Genomic DNA, 26,090 nt, shown 5'->3' with positions numbered 1-26,090 from the left:
ATTTAAGGAACAAGGTGTGATCGGAGTTACTCTCTATCTGTACCCAAATCTTCTCATAACAGATGTAAACCTTCCAAACCATGCCCTAGGAGAGTGTTTCAAACTGTACAGTGCCTTTTTCAGTCTGCAACCTTTATTTTCTAAGAACTCTGAAATGGACCCTGGTGGTGCCTCTAGGTATACCTCTTCCTATAACTCCCCATCAAGGAAAGCATTCTTCACGTTGAACTGATAAAGAGGCCATTCTAAATTTGCTGCTACACTGAATAAAACTCAGATTATATCAAGTTTGGTGACCGGAGAAAAATTTTCTGAGTAGTCAATCCCATAAGTCTAAGTGTACCCCTTTGCCACAAGATGAGCTTTGTATCTTTCGATTGTGTTTGTACTTGATTGTAAACGCCCATTTACACCAAAAAACTTTCTTTTTACTCGGTAAAATGCATTTCTCCCACGTGCCTTCTTCTATAGCCGTTTTCCAATCATCGGGTACAAGGGCTTCTTCAACAGTGCTTGGAACTTAGTTTGCATACAATGCTGCATTGAACGCCAAGGCACTCTATGACATATATTCCCCTCGCTTGGTGATTCGATAGGATATCTCGATCGTCTAGCATCATAATCTGGATCATACCTTTTTGGAGGAATACCTCGTGTGGTGCGAGGTGGTAACACATATGATGTTTTCTCAATTACCTGACATTCATGATTATCTGCTTCCATACTTTCTTTTGCAAATAAAACCTCAGTCAAAGAATCAACAACACTAGTATCAACAGTTTCAAGTTCACCTTCCAAATTGCTTACCCGATGCTCAAACAGGACTAGTAGCGGTGTGGACTGAACAGCCTGATGAGGTGGTTTTACAACATTGCCTACTGATTCTATTGGGTCTAGGTTGGACAACTATGGACTAGTTAACCATCTGAAATCGTCATCTTGCTTCTCCCCTTGACATCGAAGATGGTGGTAGTAGAACTCTTTCTCAATAAATTCACAATCCGTGGTAGTATCAACCTTTCGAGCTTGAGGATCGTAGCATCTGTACCCTTTTTGATTTCTTCCGTACCCAACAAAAACACACTTAACTACTCTTGGCTCCACTTTATTTTGTACATGTTTGGGATAATGAATAAAAACTGTGTAACCAAAAATTTTAGGGGGTAACGAATGTGTAAATGGTAGCAAGTTGTGGTTTTTTAGGGTCTCCAAAGGTGTGTGATAGTTAAGGATTTTTGTTGGAAGACGAATTGTGAGGTAGTTTGTTGTGGCGACTTCATCTGGCCAAAGGAATGTGGGAACATTGGGATTCAAGCATGATAGCACGAGTCATTTCAAGCAACGTTTTGTTTGTCCGTTCAGCTACACCATTCTGTTGGGGTGTATCAGGACAAGAGATTTGATAAACTAAGCCTTTAGTGGTGAGAAATTAATGCATGTCTGAGTTAATGTATTCTCTACCATTATCAGTTCTAAATATACAGGGCTGGGTTTGGAATTGGGTACAAATCATGTTGTAAAAATCAATAAACACTTTAAAGACCTCAGATTTATGTTTAGGAAAATAAATCCAATTCATACGGGTACAGTCATCAATAAAAATAACATAATACAAAAAACCATGCATTCTTACTACAGGAGTAGGACCCCAAACATCAGAATAAATAAGCACAAAAGGAACATTGGTTTTATTCATACTACTAGGATACAAATGTTTGTGACTCTTTGCAAGAATACAAGTTTCACACTTAAAATCTGATTTAATTCTTGCTAAAGTAGGAAAAAGTTTCTCTAGATACCCTACAGATGGATGTCCGAGCCGATGATGCCAAGTCCAAAGTTTCCTTTCCTCTGATCCGTGAACAAGAACTGCTTTGTTCTTTTAAACCTCTTCTTCCAAGTAGTACGTTCCACCTCTCTCAATACCACGTCCAATAGTTTGTCCTGTTTGAGCACCTTGCACAATGCAACAACCGGGTTTCATGAGAACAGTACAATCGAGATCTCTCGTAAATTGACTGACAGACAACAACTTATGAGAGAGATCGGGAAAATACAAACAATTTTTCAAAGTGAGAATTTCAGTAAAGGACATAGTCCCGGCTCCTTCCACTTTAATTCCTTCCCCATTAAAGTTTGTCGAACAGTTTTTTCATCCCTTTGGTACCTTTCTTCTTCGCATTCTACTCAGGGTAGCCCACCAGTTTGAAGCATTCACTTTTGGTGTGTCTTGTACCAACACAATGAGTGCATCTAAGGTGGTTTTTGTCATCATTTCTCCGGTAAGTCTTCCCTGTGATAGGAAATCCTCCTCCTATGCCCGATGAGTCTAGATCTGATGAGGGCTGCTTTTGCATGATACTTCACCTTATTGTTTCTCGTCGGATGCTTGCATAAGCTTCCTCCACTGTGGGAAGAGGGTCTTGGAGGAGTAAGCCTCTTCTGTCTATGTCAAAGGACTCATCAATCCCTGCTAAAAATTGATACGTTCGGTTTCTTTGTGTTAACCAGATGTAAATGTTAATATCATTTGGATCTTTCATTGGGTTTGGTTGTCTTCTATCGATTTGTTTCTATAGTGTGATTAACTTGCTGTAGTAAGTCTCAATGGGTTCGGTTCTTTGCTAAATCTTGTTTGTTTTGACCGTGAGATCAAATATCTGTAGGCTATCTCTTCCGCTACTCTATAATGTCTCGATTCCTAACCATAGGGCCTTAACTGTTGGAAAATCAAGAAATTGATTTACCAAGTCAGTGTCTATGTTCTCCAGTATCCATGAAATGACAATCGAGTCATATCGAGTCCATTGGTTATGCTTTGGGTAGTTTTTGGATGGTAGATCGGCAATGATGTGATTGAGCCGACTACGACCACTAATGGCCAAGTGCATCAGCCTGGACCATATGGTATAGTTCTGGTTTATCAATTTTTTGGATATTGTGAAGGTTTTGACTATTAGCTACGGGTTCAGTGGGTAGTTTGTTGGGGTTTAACTATTGAAACAGTTGCAACAATTGTCCCATTGTCACGGGCTGATCTAGTACTATGATGGTTTTGGAGTTTTTTTTTGTCTTAGGTAAGTAAGGTAGATGATGAAGCCGCAAAAACGATTCAGAATCGTTGCTGCTCTGATACCATGATATAAAGTAGAACATGGTTTTGGGGTTTCATTCTTGTGTTCTATATTTCTGTATATTCAACCAATAATTTTGATAAGGTATATATACGTAGGAGCTTCCTAGGGTTACTTAAAATAAAAGATTACAAAATATATGAGTTTTCCTAATTACAATATTCTAATTATTCAGTTTCGACATTCTAACAGAAAGATCAAGCAATGATACACAATAAAAATATGGATTATCATATCCATGTTAGACTTTTACTAACATTATTAGGCATGTACTTGTAATATTCTCCTATAATGCACAAATATTTTGTTTTGATTAATTAGTAAAAACATCATGTTATTCATCCATTGAATTTTGTGACCAATTGTATATTTTTTGATACCTCATACATTTAAATCCCATATACAATCACACTTGTATTGTATCAATTAGACTTTATTGTAATAAAAGGTATGCAAGTATATTATGATATATATTGATGTATTTATGTAATCCCAAATTATATCGATTATAAATTGTAGAAGCATCAAATTATATAATAATATGTAATCGTCAATTGTCTTTATTGGTTTAATCAATATTTAAACAGAATAATCAATGCTAATATTAAAAGATGATTTTGTTTTCTATTTTTCTTTCTTTCAAAAAAGAAAACAAATCATTATTGAAAGAAAACAAATCATTATGAAAAATATATATTGGTGTTGAGAAATATTTACAATATTAACAAAAATAATGTTTAATATTGCAAGTAGGATTAATTTTAATAAGTCAACCAATTAAATTCCTTCATTTGTTAGAATTTGATATAATGGGTAAAAATCTTTTTGGTTACCATTCTCATTCATGAAATAGAGATTAAATACAAGTACAAAGGATATCCTAAAATATTTACACAATTAACTAATTCTATACAATCAAAATATTTACTAGAATATTAGAAATATGGAAACATATTATTCTATGAGAAATATATTATTCTATTACACCCCTGCAGTCGAATCGGGAGGTGAACAGACGTTGACACTAGAGAGAAAATCATCAAAAAGGACTTTGGGAAGCCCATTGGTGAAAATGTTAGCAACTTGATAATGGGATGGAACATGACGAACACGAACCTCTCCTCGTTTCACTTTTTCACGGACAAAGTGAACGTCCATATCAATGTGTTTTGCGCTTTGATGATTAACTGGATTGCCAGACAAGTAAAGAGCACTCACATTATCAAAGTAAACAAGTGTGGCAGAAGAAATTGGACATGTAAGCTCACGAAGAAGATTGTGAAGCCAACAAGTCTCAGAAACAACATTGGCAACACCACGGTATTCGGCCTCAACACTAGACTTAGACAATGTTTGTTGCCGCTTTGAAGACCAAGAGATAAGATTTTCACCCAAAAATACACAATATCCGGAAGTAGAGCGCCAAGTGTTAGGACATCCAACCCAATCTGCATCTGTGTAAGAGATGAGTGAGGAGATAAGAGATTTGTATACTTGAAGACCATTGTCAAGAGTGCCTTTCACATAACGAAGGATCCGATGAATGAGAGCCATATGTTCAAACCGGGGATTATGCATAACAAGACATACCTGTTGAACAACATATCAATTATCTGGACGAGTAAAAGTGAGATATTAGAGAGCACCGACTAAGCATTTATACAGAGTGGGATTCTCATGAGGAGGACTAGAACTGGCACTAAGTTACTCAGAGGAATCTATAGGAGTAGAGCCAAGTTTACAATCAATCATACCAGCACGCTCTAGAATGTCAGCAGCATACTTCTTCTGCGACAAGAAAATACCTGAGGAAGTACAAGAAACATCAATACTTAAAAAATAATGGAGAAGGCCAAGGTCCTTCATAGCAAATTCAGAGCTCAAGCGAGACATGTTAGACTTGCGGAGAAAGTCAGAGGACGCAGTGAGAATGATATCATCAACATATAGTAAAAGATAAGCCACATTAGAACCACGATGATAAATAAACAAAGAAGTGCCAGAAATATTATTCTTAAATCCAATAGTAGTAACATAATCGGCAAAGCGCTGATACCATGCACGAGGTGCCTGTTTAAGACCATAGAGAGATTTTCGGAGAAAACACACATGATCAGGTCTAGAGGCATCACGAAAACCCAAAGGTTGGTGCATGTAAACAGTTCATTTAAGTAACCATGAAGAAAATCATTTTTGACATCAAGCTGATGAATAGGCCAAGACTTAGATAAGCAATACTGAGAACAAGACGAATAGAGGCTGTCTTGACAACAAAAATGAAGGTCTCATCACAATCAATAACCTCTCACTAAGATTTCCCTTCACCCACTAACCAAGCTTTGTAACGCTCAAAAGAACCATCAGAGTTAGTTTTTAAACGGAAAATCCACAAAAATCGGATCACATTAGCATTAGGAGGCCGTGGTACAAGGTCCCATGTATGATTCTCAATTAAAGCATCATATTCTTCTTGCATGGCTCGTGTCCAGTTCGGGTCACGTAGGGCAAGAACGGGATTTCTTGGAATGGGAGAAAAGGAGACGGAAAAGGCTTGAAAAGAATATTTGGGATTGAGTTTGAAAATGCCATGTTGACTACGAGTAGTCATACCGTTAGTTGGAAGGGATGGAATGGTAAGCAAGGGAACGGAGATTGAATTTGGGACACGTGTGGCAGTCCTAGATGAGGGGGAAGGTGGGCTGGTCAAAGGTGGGTAAGGAAGGGGGGAGGTACTAGGCTCAGTAAGTGTCAATGGGATTGAGGATTAAGGGAGAGTTAGAAGTATTAGGATGGGGTGTTTGTATTGGGCTGCTTGAGGCAGGCCCAATGGTGAGTGAGGGGGGCTGTCGGTATGAGCTTGGCTGCGTGAGGCAAGCCCAGTTACTTTGATGTGTTGAGTGAGTGAGATTGGTATGGGATCATCTAAAAAGGAGAAATGTTGCTTTGTGGGAGAGAAAGTGTGGCAATAAGGAAAGGTTGACTCGTTAAAAAAATAACATGCCAAGAGAGAATAATTTTGTGAGAAGCAATATCATAGCATTTGTAACCTTGATGAGACGAAGGATAACCCAAGAAAATACAAGGAGAAGAATGAGGTTGAAGTTTATTAATTTTAACGTAGGGTATAAGAGGAAAGCATAAACATCTAAAAACCCGAAGATGAGAATAAGATGGAGCTTTGCGAAACAGAAAATGTGTTGGAGTAAGATTCCCAAGAAGTTTAGAAGGTAAAATATTATGAAGATAGGTAGCGGTATTTAAGGCGTGAGGCCAAAAATTGGATGGAAGAGATGCATGACAAATTAATGTACGAATGATATTATTGATGGAGCGAATTTTTCGTTCGAATTTCCCATTTTGATAAGAAGTGTGAGGACATGAAAAACGAGAGACAATCTCATTTTTAGTAAAAAAATGTATGAAAAAGATTATTATCGAATTCACCCCCATGATTGCTTTGAAAGGATTTTATGTTAAGAGCAAATTGTGTCTGAACATAAAGATGAAAATTAACAAAAATATCATAGAATTGAGATTTGTGCATTAATGGAAATGTCCACAAGAAATTTGTACAATCATCGAGAAAAAGAACATAATATTTGTAGCCCAAAGGAATTGAGATAGGAGATGTCCACAAATCCATATCAAATATTTCAAACGGACATGAATTAAAAGACATAGAAGATGCAAAAGGTAATTTAATATGTTTTCTTAAAGGGCAAGAATTAATAAACAAACGAGTTTTATTACAATCAATAATCTTATAACTACGAAGAGAATTTAAAATAACATCGCGCGGATGACCCAATCGGGAATGCCAAATTATAGGTGATAAAGTGGTGAAAGCCGATGGAGAAAAGGATGAAATGGTAGCTCCGGTGGATGATGTAAGAGGATATAGATCTTCATGACTATTAGAGCACAAGAAATGGTCCCCGTTCTCAATTCCTTCAACCAAGAGGGTCAAATTCCATGGAAACGTTATTATCAATAGTAAACTTACGAACAGAAATGAGATTTTTGATGAGTCTAGGAGCATATAAGACATGTTTTAAGGTGAGAGAAGGATGAGAGGAGGATATGGGTAAGTTGCCGTGACCGTGAACCGGAATCATGTTACCATTACCAATAATTATATGATTATTATTAGGATGCTTTAACAGAAAATAATTAATTAAAGTACCTTGAGAGAGAGTCATGTGGGATGTGGCATCGATATCCATGTAGAATTGTTCATCTGGAGAAGTCATTGAGAGAGTATGCAGAGCTTGATGAATTTTCGTGGGAAAATAATCTGTTAAGGTAGATAGCTCGGTGTAAAAGCTATGTGCCAGACGAGGACCAAGAATACCCGGAAAGGAACTTGGTAGGGTGCTGTTTTGGGACGCCAATTCTAAGTGGGAAAAGGGCAAGGTGCATTGGTCCATGAACAAGGAGTCCAATAGGCCCATGGAGAAGGAAACCAAGAATTAGAATAATTTGGGCTATGGCTTGGAGAGTTGGCCCCAACAGTTTATTGTGAAGAATTGGGCCTGACAACATGTTGAGAGGAGTAATAAGGTCGGTTGCTTGAACAACCACCACAACGGTGATTGTCACGGCCACCACGGTGGGTGGTGGATACAAAATTTTCCAGAGACGAAGATAAAGAAGATTGTTGATTAATGATGAGAGCCGAGTTTTGGGATGAAGAAGGTTTTTTGATATTGGAATGTTCCTCAAGTTCTAACATGGACCGGAGGGAATCAAACGAGGGTAGAAGAGTCAAATGTTGAATGGTGGAGCGAAAAGATTGGTAATCTTTGAAAAGGCCACGAAGGAGTTGCATAGCCAAATGATCATCGGTAGTGGATGTGCCGAGATTGTTGAGGATAGCGGCAATATTATTGAGCTCGGTGCAATAGGCTTTGACATTGGGAAAGTCACAAAGTTTGATATCATTGAATTGGACTTCGAGATGCAGAATGCGAGAGGTTTTGTTATTTTGAAAATTTTTGAGAATGCAATTCCATGCATCTTTGGCATTATCATCAGGATGAACAACACTTTTAAGGAGATCAATACTAATAGTGGCATAAAGCCAAGTCCAAACGATATCGTCAAGTCGTTGTCATTGGGGATCGGTAGAGGATGTTTTAGAGTCGTCACTGGGAATAATGTGATCGTCAACAAGATGAGCACGACAATGAAGTTTGAATAAAGTGCACCAAGTATTGAAGTGGGTGCCTTCATCATCAAGTTGAATCGGTACACAATTTTTGATGTTACTGACTAAGGTTGCAGGATGAATTTTTGGAGAAGACAAGAGGGAGATAAAGGAGGGAGGAGGGGACGGTGGAAAGAGTGGTGGTTTGAGGGTGGTGACGGCTGCCATGAGGAGCAAGGAAAAGGTTTAGAGGGAGGCAAAAAGAGAACCTAAGTTGTTGATACCAATGGGTAGATATATTTTTGGTTATCATTCTCATTCATAAAATGGAGATTAAGTACAAGTACAAAGGATATCCTAAGATATTTACACAATCAACTAATATTCTATAAAATCAAAATATTTACTAGAATATTGGAAATATGAAAACATATTATTCTATTAGAATTAAGAATATTAGAAATGTAATTTTTTAATATTTCTATTATATTATATTATATTTCTAATGGTTTAATATTTTTATAATGTTCTATGATATGATATGATTTGATATAATAAATGATTTGATTATTATGTTTTCTAAACAAAATTTAATTAATAAAAAAATTATAGGTGCCAGTTGAACCAGTATTGAACGCTTTGATGTCGGACATTTGCATAGGCACGTCTGCTGCTCCAACAATACTACCTGCGCATTATTTTGAAAACAAAGACGAAAAGGGCAATCTCAAAGAATTCAACCTCATTGATGGGGGCGTTGCCGCCAATAGCCCTGTAAGATTGGTCTTATTATGTTCCTCTACAAATACAGTAAATATATGTTAACTACTTTTCATTTAGTGGGTTGATGGTTAACTAATTCACCAGTCTTCTATGAAATCGTCTCACTGTCAGACGGGTTCATATAAACAACCAAAATCGTTTATATTTCCTGCATTTTAAAATACTCGCTATATTAGACATAATGGTATTCTTCATCTTTTAAGCTTATTTTATATATTGCGGCTAATGTGTAAGTCAAGTGAGGTCTTGTTTGAATCGTCTAATCGCATACTTTCATTATCACAAATTTTTATAACTTTTTGTAAAAAATAGTTTAAGATATAAGTGATCAAAATTACATAATAGATTGCGTTAACAATGATGTATACACAAGTATAATGGAACGAAAGAAGTATTAAAGAAAAATAATTTAAAACTATCTCTAAATTGTTTTTAATTTTTTATTTCTTTAGTACATTAGAATTGGGCTAACCCGTAGTAAGCCGTTTTATGATGAGACGGTTTTAATAAAGCATTTGTCTAATTATATTGTGATAGCCACAATTCGGATTGGGCCAGTTCTTGATTCCGGTTGCTATAAATTGGAACATAATTTAGACTGTAGGGTTATTTCTTGCACTATGAAAAAGCACGGAGCTTTAAACAGAAAAAAGTGAACTTTTCAACACCTAAGTTTAGATACTTCCTTTCGTCGAATGAAGCTTTTTTTGTCGATACTCAATGGTGTCTAAAATGTATGTGCCCGCCTAATAAAGAAATTTAAGCGATTATTTTTTTTTGGCTTTTATACATTCAACATTTCAGACGCTTTTATGACTGAAAACATTTTCGTTGCTTTTAAGCGTTGAAAATATTTACCTTTTATAAATAAAATGGATCATTTGAAATGAAATAGATTTTTTTTAATTGTCCAATTTGCTTTAAAACATAAGATTTATTAATATTTAGTTTTTATAATTTGCGTTTAAGTGTCTTTTTGTGTCTAAGACATTTCAAACCCCTTTGTTTCTTTTTAAATGTCTCATTTTCTTTTAGATTACTATTCATCAATTACACTTAATTTGTATTTATTCCTAATTTATGCATTAAAAAAGGTCAAAGGAATCTTGTTTAATTTGTCTCAACATGAGGTTTATTAATATCCAATTTTTATAATTTTTAATTTTACATAATTATTACTATTAGGTATTGAATTAGTACATTGACAAACATAAAAAAAAAAAATAGATCATTCAAAATGAAACAGTAGGAGTATAATATTATGTTTTTTCAAGTAAATTTAGTTGAAAAAATTTACTTCTCAACTTTATCTGGACGCTCTATTGCCTTAAAAAGTGAGAAAATAGTTCTACAATACGTAATAACAACAATATCAACTGCAGTTTGTGTATATATTTCTTATATAAACCATGTGACAGCAATTATATGTTAGAAGATCAAATCCATAATATTTCATATTTAAAATATCTACTTCTATTGTTAAAAACATATACTCCCTCCACACTAATATAATTGTCACATTTTTCTTATTTGGCAAAACCATATTAATTGTCACATTTCTATTTTTGTCAATCTTTTTTTCTTAGTTCACATAAGCAATTACGAATATACCCCATATACCTTACTTACTCAACTACCCTTCACTACTTACCCTTCACTAATTATCCTTCACTACTTATCCAAGTACCAGCTTTTTAATGGACCCCACACCACTCTCAATATCCGTGCCCAAGCAAATGGGACGTTTATATTGATGTGGAGGGAATATTATAGTCTATTACAACACCTATTTGTATATGTAAAATACCTATTGACAGAGGCGGAACTTAGTTAAGGCCCAAGATTTTCGGCAATTTTTTTACATATATAACTATTATTTTATATTATTTTATAATTTTAGTCCAACAAAATAAAGCAACACAATTAAAGGACAAGAATAACCGAAAGAAACAAAATCTTATAAGTAATAATGGCTTGTCATATTAAGAATTAAATTATCATAATTTAACAACTAAAACAAACGAAAAAGGAAGAAAACGATTGGGAGAAATTAACAAAATTAAAAATTAAGCGTACTATCTACAATTGAAGGATAAAGGTTTGTTTTATATTTTTAATTAATTAAATTTTCTTATCTATATTTAATAATTAATTTGAATAACTGAATACTTGAATCACTGAAAACTCATACAATAAAATAATCTATTATGAAGACAGTAAAGTCATGACTTCGTAACAAAATGGACAATAATTTTCTTACTGATAGTTTACTAAAAATACATTTAGAGACAAATAGCAAACACATACAATAATGTCAATGAGATTATAGAAATTTTAAAGTGCTCAAAGAGCGTCGAGCTTTACTTTGATTTAAAATTTACGTTATAATTTTTGGTTGTATTGATCAGCTATACTTTAGTTGAATTCAATTTTTTTTTAACCTCACCCCTTAAGAATTTGTTCAAATTTCGCCACTAAATATTGGTGAACCATTATAATGCATATTTCTACCTATAAAATAACTACTATTTCTCATTAAAATACCTACTTCTATTCATAAAAATGCCTAAAACATATTAAACATTAATAAAAATTTTCAATATCAATCAAAAATTATACCTGCAATTTTATTTGTATTATGTTTGAATTGATTTTTTGATTTAAAATTATTAAATTCAAGCATCAAATATTCGAGTGTTTTTTGGTTTTATAATTTGAAGATATTGAAGTATGTTATTTTACAATGAGGGGAATAACCGTTTTTTCAAAGCGTGCAACAACAATTTGTGTTTTTTTAGAATGTTAAAATGTGTTGGACTTGTAATTGGAGATGTTTCTCAAAGACAGATCCTCTTTCACAAGAGTTGTTTTTTTTAATTGTTTTTCTAAGCAAATTTAGTATTATTGATATTTATAAAGTAGAAATGTTCTTTAAATTTTGCATCATTTGAATTTTGACATCTCCAAATGTATAACTCTAATTGTTTTCAATTGTTAATATCTCGATTTATGCTTATAAAAAATAATGCACAACTTTAATCGTTTTTAATTTATAGATAATTAACGAAAACAATATAAGAGTTAAATTTTGTTGATAAAACGATAATTAAATGGAGCAAGATTTAAAGAACGGACGAAGTATATATAATAGTGAAGTTGCTCAAAGTTAATTAACATTGTGATACAGACTTTAGTAGCAATAACTGAAGTGACGAAACAATTAGTAAGAAAGAACCCAGATTTTTTCCCAATAAAGGCGACGGATGGTGAAAGGTTGTTGGTAATATCGTTAGGGACCGGATCGGATAAGATAAATCACAAATACAATGCAAAGACAGCAGCAAATTGGGGTCTTATTTCATGGTTATTTCACGATGGATCAATTCCTATTCTTGATGCTTATAATCAATCTAAGGCTGATATGGTTGATTTTCATAATGCTGTGGCCTTTGAAGCTTTTAATTCCCTTGATAATTACCTTCGTATCCAAGTAAGTTTTCCCCCTTTTTACTTTCTATTTCTTTTTTAATAATCAATATATGTTATTCATTGTAAAATATCTCAACATTTTTTTTTATTTTTTGCTGATTAGAGAGTCGTGTAGGTAAACTGTATAGTGTATATACACGAGTTTAAATTATTTAACTTACCAAGGTAGGTTACATTTCTAATATTATAAAACCTTTAATTTCATCATTCAAGAGAGTAGTAGTAGTTTTATTGAATGTCATGAATCATTAAACTCTATCCTCTTTCATTTGTATCAAAGAGGAATTAAGTTATTTTTAAGAAAGTGATAATAAATAAAGAAAGAAAATGAATTATATTGATGAAACTAAAAGATATATAAAATATATGGATGAAATTAAAAGAAAATAGTGAGTCATTGTCAAAAAATACAAATGACGCAGATTAAATAGGACGAACCAAAATGAAAAATTATGCAAAGTCAACGAAATGAGAGAGTACGTGACATTGATGCAATTTTCATACTAAAAAGTTTAGGAAAATTTGAATTAAATCGGTTTAATTTTGGCAAAAATAAGTTTTATAGGAGTAGGTCTAATGTCATGTATTGTGTTTGTTGGGATGAGATTTGAAGTGAGGTTTCATCATATATGCTTCTTTACCGGCTAGTAACCTATTAAACAAGTTTTTTTTCATATTAATTTTAAAGATTTTTATAAACATTAAGTCTCTTTCTTTTTCACCCACTTTATTTTAGTATTAATTTTATTTCTTATTTATTTTAACTTTACATACTTATTTATTTAAATATTTTAAATAATTTATTTTTCATAATGTTATTACAATGGGAAAAAACTAGAGCTGTTCAAAAGTGACCCGACTCGAAAATCCGAACCGAAACTGAAAGTAAACCGACTCGAAAATATGTTCCTTTTTTTGGTTTGTCGAACCGACAGTACCCGAACCGATTGACAATCGAAAATGGGAAAGCTGAACCCGAGCTGTAACCGATTTTTGTAACCGATACATAACTGTTAACCGAGATTACCCGAACCTAATAATGACCGACCCGAGTCATATCCGACTCGAATCATGCTCGAAACCGAATTCTATCCGGCTAAAACCGACTTAACCTGAACGAATTTTAGATCGAATTGCTGTAAACCTGAACCAATTTTTAACATAGAAGTATAATAGACTCATATTCAATCATCTTATTTGCTAAGCTAATAAAGTGTTAGATATTTTAATAAATTAAATTTTATAAATACATGGTTTCCTATATTTAGAGTTAATAATCAATGGTCAATGTTTATTTAACTACGTTTAATCGAATTAGATGAATATTGATAGAACTTTATAATTTTAATTTCCGGTCAAACAAGTAAAAGTAACAAAATAATAATGATTACTAATTAATTTGCATTTTAACTATTTTGCTTTAAATAAAGGGAATCTTGTCATCAATTAAAAATTGACTAACAACTTAATTTGATATTGATTCGATCGATAGTAATTAGTAATACGTAGCTGACACTACAAGAAAACTTGTTTTTAGCAACAGAAGAAGTCGTTGCTAAAAACCTGATTTCGTTGCTAAAAATGTTTTTTGCAACGAACTCCATTGTTGCGGGTACAGCCGTAGCTAAAGGTTTTAGCAACGATTATGGTGGTTGCAAAAGGTATCTGTTTTTTGCAATGAGATCTATTGTTGCCAAAAAATGTCGTTGCAATTCCTTCAAACGTTTTTAGCAACAAAAACGCTCGTTGCCAAATTTCCTGCATTTTTAGCTACAACCATTTTCGTTGTTAAATTTCTGTTTTTCACAACAATTCAAGTTGTTGCAATACATGATAGTCAATCTTTTGCAACGACTTTACTGTAGGAAAAACAATGAAGTAAAATTTGTTATTAATGTTTTTAGCAACAACTATTACCGTTGCAAAAAACCTACACATTTTTCGCAACCACTATTTATCTTTTGAAACAACCTACAATAAACTAGACAATTAAAATAATAAATAATTTAAAACTAACTAAACTAATATCACCAATTATCATTATATATTAATTCATATCCCAAAATATCACACGTCCCAAATATTATTGTGTGTCAAAAATATACGTAATTCATATAATACATGTAACGGATTGGATAACCAATTTTCCAACATAATTCTCCAACCATACACAAGTTTTTATGCAAAAATTTACAAGTGATAGGCACTTTGAAAAAGTCCAAAAATATACAAGTGCACATATAGCTACTTCATAACCCAAAACATCGCGCATCCAAAATGCTTGTAGCTATCACCAAATTCGTCATTGAGTACAAAAAATTTCCAACGAAGATATGTTTCCCTACACCAAATAATTTTGTTAGTTATTAAGAATCAAATGAGCCCCAATATTGAGTATTCACAATCAAACCATCCCTACACTTTTTGTTGAGACATAATAAGCAAAGCATTTAGCATGATATTCACTAACAAAAGCATTACGTGTATAGGGAAAGCATTTAGAATTTACCATCAAATTCACAATTGGACTAAAATGCCTACCAGCTAATGCCATTGTAACTAAAACTACAACACAAGCCACCAATACTCCTAATTGGACTATAATGCCAACCAGCTAATGCTATTATAACTAAAACCACAACACAAGCAACCAATACTCCTAATTGGACTAAAATGCCAACCAGCTAATGCCATTGTAACTAAAACTACAACACAAGCCACCAATACGCCTAATTGGACTAAAATGTCAACCAGCTAATGCTATTGTAACTAAAGCCACAACACAAGCCACCAATACTCCTAATTGGACTAAAATGCCAACCAGCTAATGCCATTGTAACTAAAACTACAACACAAGCCACCAATACTCCTAATTGGACTAAAATGCCAACCAGCTAATGCCATTGTAACTAAAACTACAACACAAGCCACCAATACTCCTAATTGGACTAAAATGCCAACCAGCTAATGCTATTGTAACTAAAACCACAACACAAGCCGTCAATACTCTTGATTAGACGCAAAAAATAGGCCAAGTATATGTCTTTTTAGCATGTTGTAAGCCTAAGTATATGTTAAAAAAATGCAAAAGAAAGCATCATTTACCTAATAAGCATTCATGACAATCATTTAACTTCTTTATTCTGTAGCTGTTGTAAGATGCTTTGTTTCATCGATTCAATTGCTTCTTGTTGTTGTGCCTTATATTCTTCAAATTGTCGTTGTTGTAGCAACTGACTTTCCATCAAATCTTTAATTTGTTGTTGTTGCTCTTGAATTTTCTCTTGTTGTTGCTCCACAATCTTACGTTGTTCTATTTGTGCTTTCTCTTTAGAATATGCACGTATCCCTGTCCCTTTTCCACGTACATGCCCTGACTTTTGGCCCAGAACTCTAAGCAAAATTTCATCTTGTGTCATTGAATCCCCAGCTGATGCAACAACATCTTTCAACTTCACCTATTACATAAACAAGATATATATAATTGCATATTATAATAAAAAAATTATACAAGGGTAACAAAAATATAGTTATAATGGGTTGTTGTACATACATGGATTTCTTTTGACCGCGTATCGAGCCATTCTAGTTTTCCTTGATCTTTCTTACGAGTGTGTTGGATAAGCCAAACTTTATCAGCAGTTATCTTGACATTAGCATTCTCTTTTGTCTATTCAAATTATACAACGTTATTGATATTATTTTAGACTACATTCAATAAACATAATAAAATAGGTTTGTCTTACCAATACATCTTCTGATTCAGGAAATGATAAATTTCCAGTCGTATGCTTAGTTCTCTTGTCAGAATTCCGATTTTTAGAGTTCCTCTCACTTATGACCTTCATGATGATTACAAAAGTTGATGCCAATCAAGTTCTTGCTATTGTGGGTTGAGTTGTTTACTTTCATAAATAGTTCATACTTTAATTAAAGAAATACCTTAAATTTGTCAGATCCGTAATACTTGATCAGATATTCCCATTGAGGTTGGGGTAAGTCAAGAGGAGGATTCTTTTTGAGCTCCTCGTTAGTTTTTCCGCATCTCGCACTTTTGTAGTAATTGTGCAACCTACACTTGTACAATCTATATAAACGTTGCATGGTCTCCAAGACAAATGCATACATTCGGAAGTAATCGCTAGACTTATCAATTTCAAACTTATCCTGCACAAAGAAGGTAAGATGATAGGTACAAATGCTTTCTATAGTGCTAAATAAGTAATATTAATAAAGAAATTAGTAACTAACATAACCTGTATTTCCTTCAACATACTTTCTCCAGCTGCCTCAAATGCTTCTTTCCAACTTTTCACATTCAAGGGAGCTTTTGTCCTCACAATACGCCCACACTCATTAACCAAGTGACGAGCATTTTCTCCAATTGCTCGGTCAATTTCATCAGGTATTGTGATCTTCAATTTCGATCCTTTCCCTTTAATGTTCATGTCAACCACGTAACTCTTATACATTCCTCTCTTACCTCTTCCTTTGATCTTACTAGTTGCTAAGATAATACAAATGTTCAAAGTTATCAAGTATGCCTACAATAATCAATAATCAATAATCAATAATATCTAAAAAAGTTGCTCCATCTCTGTTAATTACCTGTATTTCTATCTATCTCATCACCATTAACTTGCTCCACCTCCTTTCGAGTGATAGTTTGCCTTTGTTGTGGATCTAAAGCTTCATTCACTTGCAAGCCCACTTCAATTCTACTAACAAAGTTGCTTCTTTTCTTTCTCTTACCAAGTATGCCTACAATAATGGTCATTAATCAATAATCAATAATATGTAAATAATTACAAACTAGAAACGTGAAAGTCGAGTTTTCAATAATGTACTTTCATCCATTAAGGTAATGACGCCTTCTGATGCTTGGTCATTCAAGATTGGTGTAGCAATTTCTTCATAACCTTGAAGATCGTCTCCATGAATCAAGTTATGGTCATTTAAGTACATTCAGCTTCAATATTAGCTTCCACCTGTACTTGTTGAAAGGCATCTACATCTATACCCTCCTTATGTAGATCACTAGCACTCATATTATACAAATCCCTTGGTTGTGCTTTTACAACAAATTCTCAATTCTCATTGTTTTCATCTTGTATGTAAAATACTTGTTCCACTTGGGATTCTAGCACAAACACATTATCCGACTTTAAAAGTCTATTCTTATTCACACTAACCAAACCATGCTCATCTACCTTATACCCTCTACCAAGGTTTTCTACATCAAACCAACTGCATTTGAAGACAAATACATGATTTTCTCCAGGATAACGCATTTGATATATGTCTCTCAAAACGCCATGGTATTCCTTATCTGAAGCATCATCACCACGCACCATGACACCTGAATTTTGTGTTTCCCTATTTTCTGACCTATCACTGGTGTGGAAACGGAAACCATTTACAATATATGCTGTGTAACGCCCTACAACTCTAGAAGGACCACAAACCAAATTGTACAAGTCTTTATCACAGCGTCCAAGTTTATAAATTTTTTGTACCTAAATGAACAAATGTTAACATACTTTATTAGCAAAATGGCTTACTGGAGAAACTTAAGAAGGAAACCATTTACAATGTATTACTTAAAAGCTTTCTTACTTGATTTTTTATCCATTTGGAAAATTGTTCTTTGTGCCTCCGTTCTACATTTCTTGGACATTCCTTCTCCAATTCCAACTTATGTTTTCTATGACACCATATAAAAACAAATAAATGTGGCTTCCATAGCCTAAAATATACTATACAATTCAAACTAATTAAACATAAGGAATAAAAATGGCTTACTGGACAAACTTAAGAAGTGGATCGTAGTTTTGAAGAATATAAAAATGGATTTGATCACACTCTAGATGTTTTGGTGTACTCCCCCCAATGGTATGTCCAAGTGGTCTAAAAACCTCAAGGTTTGATTTTAATGTATCCTCTTCTATATCTTCATCGTCATTTCTTACTTTGCGATTGAATTTAGTGTCAATGTCACTCATGTATCTAGAGCAGAATGTTAAGCACTCATCTGCCAAATAATCTTCAGTAATGCAACCTTCTGGATGTGCTCGATTTCGAATATATGATTTTAATGTTCGGAGATACCTAATTCAATAAGACATGTTATGTTAGTATTTGAATAATTTGAGTATATTTCTCAAAGAAAAAGTATACCTCTCAATAGGATACATCCACCGATATCGAACTGGTCCAGCTATTTTTGCCTCGGTTGCCAGATGTACAACTAAATGCACCATAACATCAAAAAAAGCCGGTGGAAATATCATTTCCAACTTGCATAAGGTGTAAGGAATTTTTTTTTCAAGTTCTTCCAATTGACCAACACTTATGTTTTTAGAGCAAAGGTCTCGGAAAAAAAAACTTAGTTCAACCAAAGGGTCATAAACCTCTTTAGGTAAAAACCCACGAAGTGCAAGGGGAAGCAACTGCTCAATAAAAACATGATGGTCATGGCTCTTCAAACATGATATCTTTTTTCCATTATCTTTAACACAACGAGAAATGTTTGATAGATATCCATCGAGAGATTTCATTTTTGCAAACATACGACATATGGAAACCTTAGCATCTGACCTCAATGTATATATAGCAATAGGAACACGCACCTTACCATCAACCACTTTAGGATGCAACTTATCTCTGATTTTCATCTTCACCAAATCCAATCGAGCCTTCAAAGTATCTTTGTTTTTGCCTTGTATGCTCATTAAAGTACCCAAGATATTATCAGAGACATTTTTCTCAATATGCATAACATTCAAGTTATGACGAACTTTTAATTTCCTCCAATAAGGCAAGCTAAAGAAAATGCTTTTCTTTTTCCAACCAAACAAGCTATTAGAAGCACCCCTTTTTCTTTTGTTCCCTACAATCTTCCCATATTTTGCTTGTGAGAATCGGCTATAATGTTGTAATACATCATCCCCACTCAATGGAACTGGTGCAACACCTTTTTCAATTTTACCGTCAAAAGAATTGGCATCATTTCTCCACTTATGATTCATTGGAAGCCAACATCGATGCCCTAAATAACCACCCTTATGCATCAACGAAGTCCATTTAGTTTCCTTATGACAACATGGACAAGTGTAATAACCTTTGGTAGACCATCCAGACAAATCTGCATACGCAGGAAAATCATAGATAGTCCACAGTAGTGATGCACGCAAGATGAAATTTGTTTTAGAGTAAGCATCATAGGTTTCAACACCAACCTCCCAAAGCTCCTTTAACTCCTCAATAAGTGGTTGGAGGTAGACGTCCATATTAATTCCAGGACTTGTTGGACCTGGTACTAGTAAAGATAGCATAAATGAATAAGGTTTCATGCATAACCAAGGAGGAAAATTATAAGGGATAAGAACCACTGGCCATATGCTATGTTGTGAATTATTGAAAGGCTGAAAGCCATCACATGCTAGTCCAAGTCTAACATTTCGCACCTCTTTAGCAAATTCACTATATTCTTCATCAAATGATTTCCATGCAAAAGAGTCAGATGGATGTCTCATTATATCATCCAACCCACTTGCATTGTCATCCTCCAAAAAGCCATCATCCTCCTCTTCCCTGGAAAGGGCATCATCATCTATAATCCTATCACAATCATTCACTTTAGTAGCATCCCTTTCTTTGTGCCAACGCATGTCTTTAGATGTCTTTCTACACATGTACAACCTTTGTAGCCTAGGCTTCAATGGAAAATATCTTAGCACAATACAATCATTTTCACAAGCATCAATCTTATAATAATCAAGGCCCAAGTCTTTAATGAGTTTCTTAGCCTCGTAATAAGAATTTGGAAGGTAAGCGCCATAGCCTTGACGTTCTAATTGGAGTAAACTATCAAAAGACTTATCAGACCAATTATTCAAAACCTTTAAATGTAATAATTTAACAATATATGACAACTTAGACATTGTTGTGCCATGCATTATTAATGGTTCTTGGTACTCCTCTAAAAGTTTGAAAAACTTTTTTGCATTTGCATTAGGTTTCTCATACTCCTCAACATTATTTAAAGCCTCTTGAGCACTCGCAACATTCATAGCACCAACTCCACAAGCATCTTGTAACATTGTGAAACCACTATCAGTGTCATTGGACTCATTAACATCATCCCCTTCACTTGATTCAACTAATACTTCCCCGTGAAGTTCCCAAAAAGTGTACTTCTCATACATTCCACTCTTAAGCAAGTCTAATCTTACATCACATTTTGTTTTAAGAAATATATTGCGACAACAATTACAAGGACACCTAATAGTAGTAGTATCTCGATCATCTTCTCTTACTTTGGAAAGAGAAAAATTTAGAAACTCATCAACACCATTTACATAATCAATAGATGAACGATCTTTTACTTTGACCCATGCCTTATTCAAAATCATTTCCTATATTTAAAGTTTATAATAATTAGATTATATAACATTCAATAATATCACCAAGAACTCCTTATAATATTGTTAACAATTCATACAAGAACAAGAACAATTTAACAACTTGTAGAAGGATTTAATTTCGAGTTGTTCGTAAAACAATTTAACGATTCCAAAAGAACAAGAACAATAAAAACAAGAACAAAGATTACCATTTGTTCCAATGTATGCGTGACAAATCAATTTAGAAAATATTTTCAATACATGACAAATCAACTTAGAAAAATCAATTTGAATAAACAAGAACAATTTAAGAAGTTCACATGAACCATTTTACTAGGCTTCATTATAATCTAAAACAAATAAACTAAAAATCTTTTCCCTCATCAAGTATGTATCATCACAATCGCAAAAAATGAGTTCTTTTGCTTCAATTTGAAAAGAAAAATCTAATTCCACCATGACATCAAAACCTTACACAGTGAAATCATAGGCCAAAAACTTACTTTTGCTTTAATCTTATCATCTACAACTTCAATTTTCAAGTAACTCCATCAATTTTTCTTAGCATTACTTTGAAAGAATCTCACATTTCAAAACGCAAGTAATTAGAAAACGCAAGTAAATCCAGAAAAACGCAAGTAATTTCCAATACACATACATAAATCTTATAATTAGAACAAAGCCCAACAAAAAGGAGAAATCTTGTTCCTTCGCAGAGCCAAGACCGAAAACAGGTACAACCCAACATTTCAAAGTGATGAAATACACATACATTAATTTGATAATTACAACAAAGCCCAAGAAATTCAAAGAACAACCCATAAATTGAAATAAACAAGAAACAAGAACAACAAATTTAAAGAAATAAAACGAAAGGCAAAAAAAAATTAAAACTACCTGTCGTGGGTTCAGAGGCAGCTGAAGGGCAGCATAGCGGCAGCACCGGCGTGCAGAAGGTGGCTGAAAAACCGGCGTGCAGGCGGCAGAGGCTCCGTTGTGCAGGCGGCAATGGCTTATCTCCGGTGTGCGGGATTAGGGCTTGTGAGGGAATCGGGTTTGTGAGAGAAGGGTATGGGCGCCGTATTGATATTCTGAAATTTCGAAGGGAGGCGGGTTTGTGAAGGAAGGGTATGGGCGCCTTTTGATTTTCTGAAATTTCGAAGGGAGGCGGGTTTGTGAGGGAAGGGTATGGGCGCCGTTTGATTTTCTGAAATTTCGAAGGGAGCAGGTTTGTGAGGGAAGGGTATGGGCGCGGGATTATGAGGGATTGGGTTTAGTTTTAAGAGGGAAATGAAAAAAAAATTATTAGTATAAGGTTTTTTGCAACGACTTTATTGTATCTGTATATTTAAATATTTTTCGCAACAATATATACTGTTACGAATTATTTATTTAATTTTAACAACAACATTGTTTGTTGCAAAAAATTGGGTTACACCGGGAAATTTATCAAAGGGGTGGGAAAATTTTTTTTTTTTTTTGGCAACGATTATTTAGCAACAACAATGGATTTTGCAACAACTTATATTTTTCGCAACGAAAAAAATTTAGTCGTTGCTAAAACTTGTTGCTAAAAACAAGTTTTCTTGTAGTGTGAATTTTGCTTTTAAAAAAAACTCGAACCCGATCTGTATTCGACAAAATCGAACCAATTAGTAATCGATGACAACCGGAGACCGATTGACACTCGACACGAACTTCAACCGACACCGAACTGATGCTAACCCGATAGCTTGAATAACCAATCTCCAACCGAACCGTGACTAACCGACTCGACCCGAGTGTGACCTGTTGTAACACACAGCCGAAAAATAACCGATCCGAAATGCAACCGAACTGAATGACACCCGTCCGAAACCGACCCGATCACCCGAATGAATACCTCTAGAAAAAATAAATTAGTATATAAATACTATATTCGGCAATTTATCAAACTAGGCACGTCATAAGGGTAATTGCGATGTATATTATTGGAAATAAATTTATCAAACATGTTAACTATCTTCTCACTTTATGTGTCGGAAAAATTGGCATTTAAATACACATTGCAACTACACTCCAACTATGTGCCCTTTATAAGTGATCACAAAGTTGTATCTCGAAAGAAATTTTTGCACCGGTAAAAACTATAAGTTTATTGGACTAATTTCAAAATAAATATAACTTAAAGAAAAACATGATTTACTATAATAAAATAGAAACATTGAAAACTTTTTTAAAATAAAATGCAATAAATCAAAAAATTAAATGAAATTCAATGAAATGAGGTTACTTTAAAAAGTGAAATCAATTAATAAATTTAATATTACTAAAAAGTTTTAAATTTAAAAAATCAACTAAATTAAATTAAAGATATGCCACCTAAAAATTCACATATGCCACTTAAAAAGTTACGTGTACAACTACGTCATCAAGTGATGCGATGTTCAGATCACCAATAGATAATAATCTTTTGAATGAAAACTAATTTTTAAACTACGCCCCAAACAAACACAATACTTAATATTCGAATTGTTTAACTATTTTTGGCCAAAGTTATTATTTTTGTATCACAGGTAACAACAATGACTAAATGTTTTTTGAAAGAAAAGTAGGCATAAATAATGATAGATTTATCTAAGGTTTCAAGGTGTCTAAACATATATATATATACATATACATATATATATATATATATATATATATATATATATATATATATATATATACATATATATATATATATATATATATATATATATATATATATATATATATATATATATATATATATATATATATATATATATATATATATATATATATATATATATATATATATATATATATATATATATATATATATATACATATATATATATATATATACATACATATATATATATATATATATATATATATACATATATACATATATATATACATATATACATATATATATACATATATACATACATAGACATATATATATATATATATATATATATATATATATATATATATATATATATATATATATATGTATATATATATATATATATATATATATATATATGTATATATATATATATATATATATATGTATATATATATATATGTATATACATATATATACATATATATACATATATACATACATAGACATATATACATGCATATGCTTCCTCTGCAGTGGGTAATGGGTCTTGAAGAAGAAGGTCTCTCCTTTCTTTGTCAAACGTTTCATTTACCCCTGCAAGGAATTGATATAATCTGTTTTTCTGGATTAATTGATTGTAAATTATTTTGTCTTCTGGATCTTTCATCGGGTTTGGTTGCCTTCTATCGATTTTCTTCCACAAGGTTATTAAGTTGCTGTAGTATTTTTCCAATGTATCGGTCCTTTGCTCGATTTTGTTAGCCTTGACAGTGAGGTCGAAGATTTGGAGACCATCACTGCCACTGCTATATACCGTTTCGATCCCCTTCCAAAGTGTCTTTGCGGTTGGAAAATCGATGAATTGGTTGACCAGATCCGGATGAATGCTTTCGATTATCCATGAGATAACCATTGAATCTCGCCTAGTCCATTGGCTGTACTCTTGGTCCGTTCTTGGTGGTGGATCGGCGATGATGTGGTTGAGCCGATCACGACCACTTAGGGCTAATTGCATCAACCTGGACCACATGGTGTAGTTTTGGTGGGTTAACTTTTCTGATATTGAGAATGTGGGAATCGAAATTGTGGTGGTGTTTGTGATTGTTTCGGGTGGTGGTGGAGGTGGCTTGTTGGTGTTTAACTGTGAAAACAGTTGCAACAGTTGCCCCATTGTGACAGGTTGGTCTGGCATGATTAGGGTGTCGTTTGATTCCATTTTTTCCGTTAAGGTAAGGTTTAATTTTTTCGGTAAGTGATGAAGCTGCTTAGACGATTTCTCCTCAGAAACGTCTTGGCTCTGATACCATGATTTCGAGACAAATCGAGTTTGATTTCGAGACAAATCGAGTCTCTGTGTTTTCTGTGTTTTCAATTGTCTACTTCATTCATTCATAGCTATCTTTATATACAAGAATTGTTTCCTAGAAAAGAATATACAAAATATTCTAATTCCTAAATATACATCAAAATATATATCAAATTATATGGAGAATAATATGTTGCCTAAATATGAATATTCTAACATATATATATATATATATATATATATATATATATATATATATATATATATATATATATATATATATATATATATATATATATATATATATATATATATATATATATATATATATATATATATATATATATATATATATATATATATATATATATATATATATATATATATATATATATAAGACTCCATCAATATACCCATAACTTTGAGTATTGAACATCAACTTAAACATAATTTAAGTCACACATAAACATCCATATTATTCCACATCTCTATCACACATCAATGTGCATCATAATTGGTGCATTCAAGTCTCCATTACTCTAATATCTCCCATCAATAATAATTTTGAAATTGCAGGATGACACACTAACAGGAACAGCTACATCATCAGATGCTGCAACAAAGGAGAATTTAGAAAATCTTGTCAACATTGGAAAGGCACTCCTAAAAAAACCTGTTTCAAGGGTTAATTTTGATACAGGCATTTATCAACCTATCCCCAATGCTGGTACAAATGAGGATGCCTTGATAAGGTATTCATAATATAAGTATATCCTTTTTTGTTACAGAACTGAGTGAAAACATAAATTAGATATATTAATAAACTATTAATTGATTGATTCCAATTCACAGCTTTGCCAAAACACTTTCTGATGAAAAGAGAAGGCGTGAACGAACTGAGTGAAAAGAGAACCAACAAACAAGCTTAGATTTTCCAAAAAGTGTGGACGATGTAATACTACACTTCTAAGAATAATATATTATACCTCTATGTTATATTATACAATATTTATTTAAACCATTCGTATTTGAATATTATGAATACATTTGTCCAATGAACTTAAGTATTATGTACTCCTATTTATTTAGTCCATTGTATGTTGTGTGTGGTGCGATTGTATGTATTATATTAAATATTAAGTGATATTCGAATAATGAAGTCTATATTCTTATAGCGAGCTATAAATTA

The 26,090-nt window shown here is 33.1% G+C and overlaps 1 protein-coding gene across 1 annotated transcript in view; it reads left to right on the top strand.

The window, feature by feature from the left end:
• LOC130808380 (patatin-like protein 1) overlaps positions 1 to 25,805 on the top strand; it is a 31,528-nt gene extending 5,723 nt beyond the window's left edge. The window contains exons 4-7 of the mRNA XM_057673856.1: positions 8,893 to 9,054; positions 12,251 to 12,553; positions 25,478 to 25,653; positions 25,754 to 25,805. Of these exons, the coding sequence (XP_057529839.1) occupies positions 8,893 to 9,054; positions 12,251 to 12,553; positions 25,478 to 25,653; positions 25,754 to 25,805 (693 nt within the window). The remainder of the gene's footprint in view (positions 1 to 8,892; positions 9,055 to 12,250; positions 12,554 to 25,477; positions 25,654 to 25,753) is intronic.
• Positions 25,806 to 26,090: the final 285 nt, after the last annotated feature.

The sequence above is a fragment of the Amaranthus tricolor genome, chromosome 3 (assembly GCF_026212465.1).
Source record: "Amaranthus tricolor cultivar Red isolate AtriRed21 chromosome 3, ASM2621246v1, whole genome shotgun sequence".
Classification (NCBI taxonomy): domain Eukaryota; kingdom Viridiplantae; phylum Streptophyta; class Magnoliopsida; order Caryophyllales; family Amaranthaceae; genus Amaranthus; species Amaranthus tricolor.
This window is presented reverse-complemented; position numbering and strand designations above follow the sequence as displayed.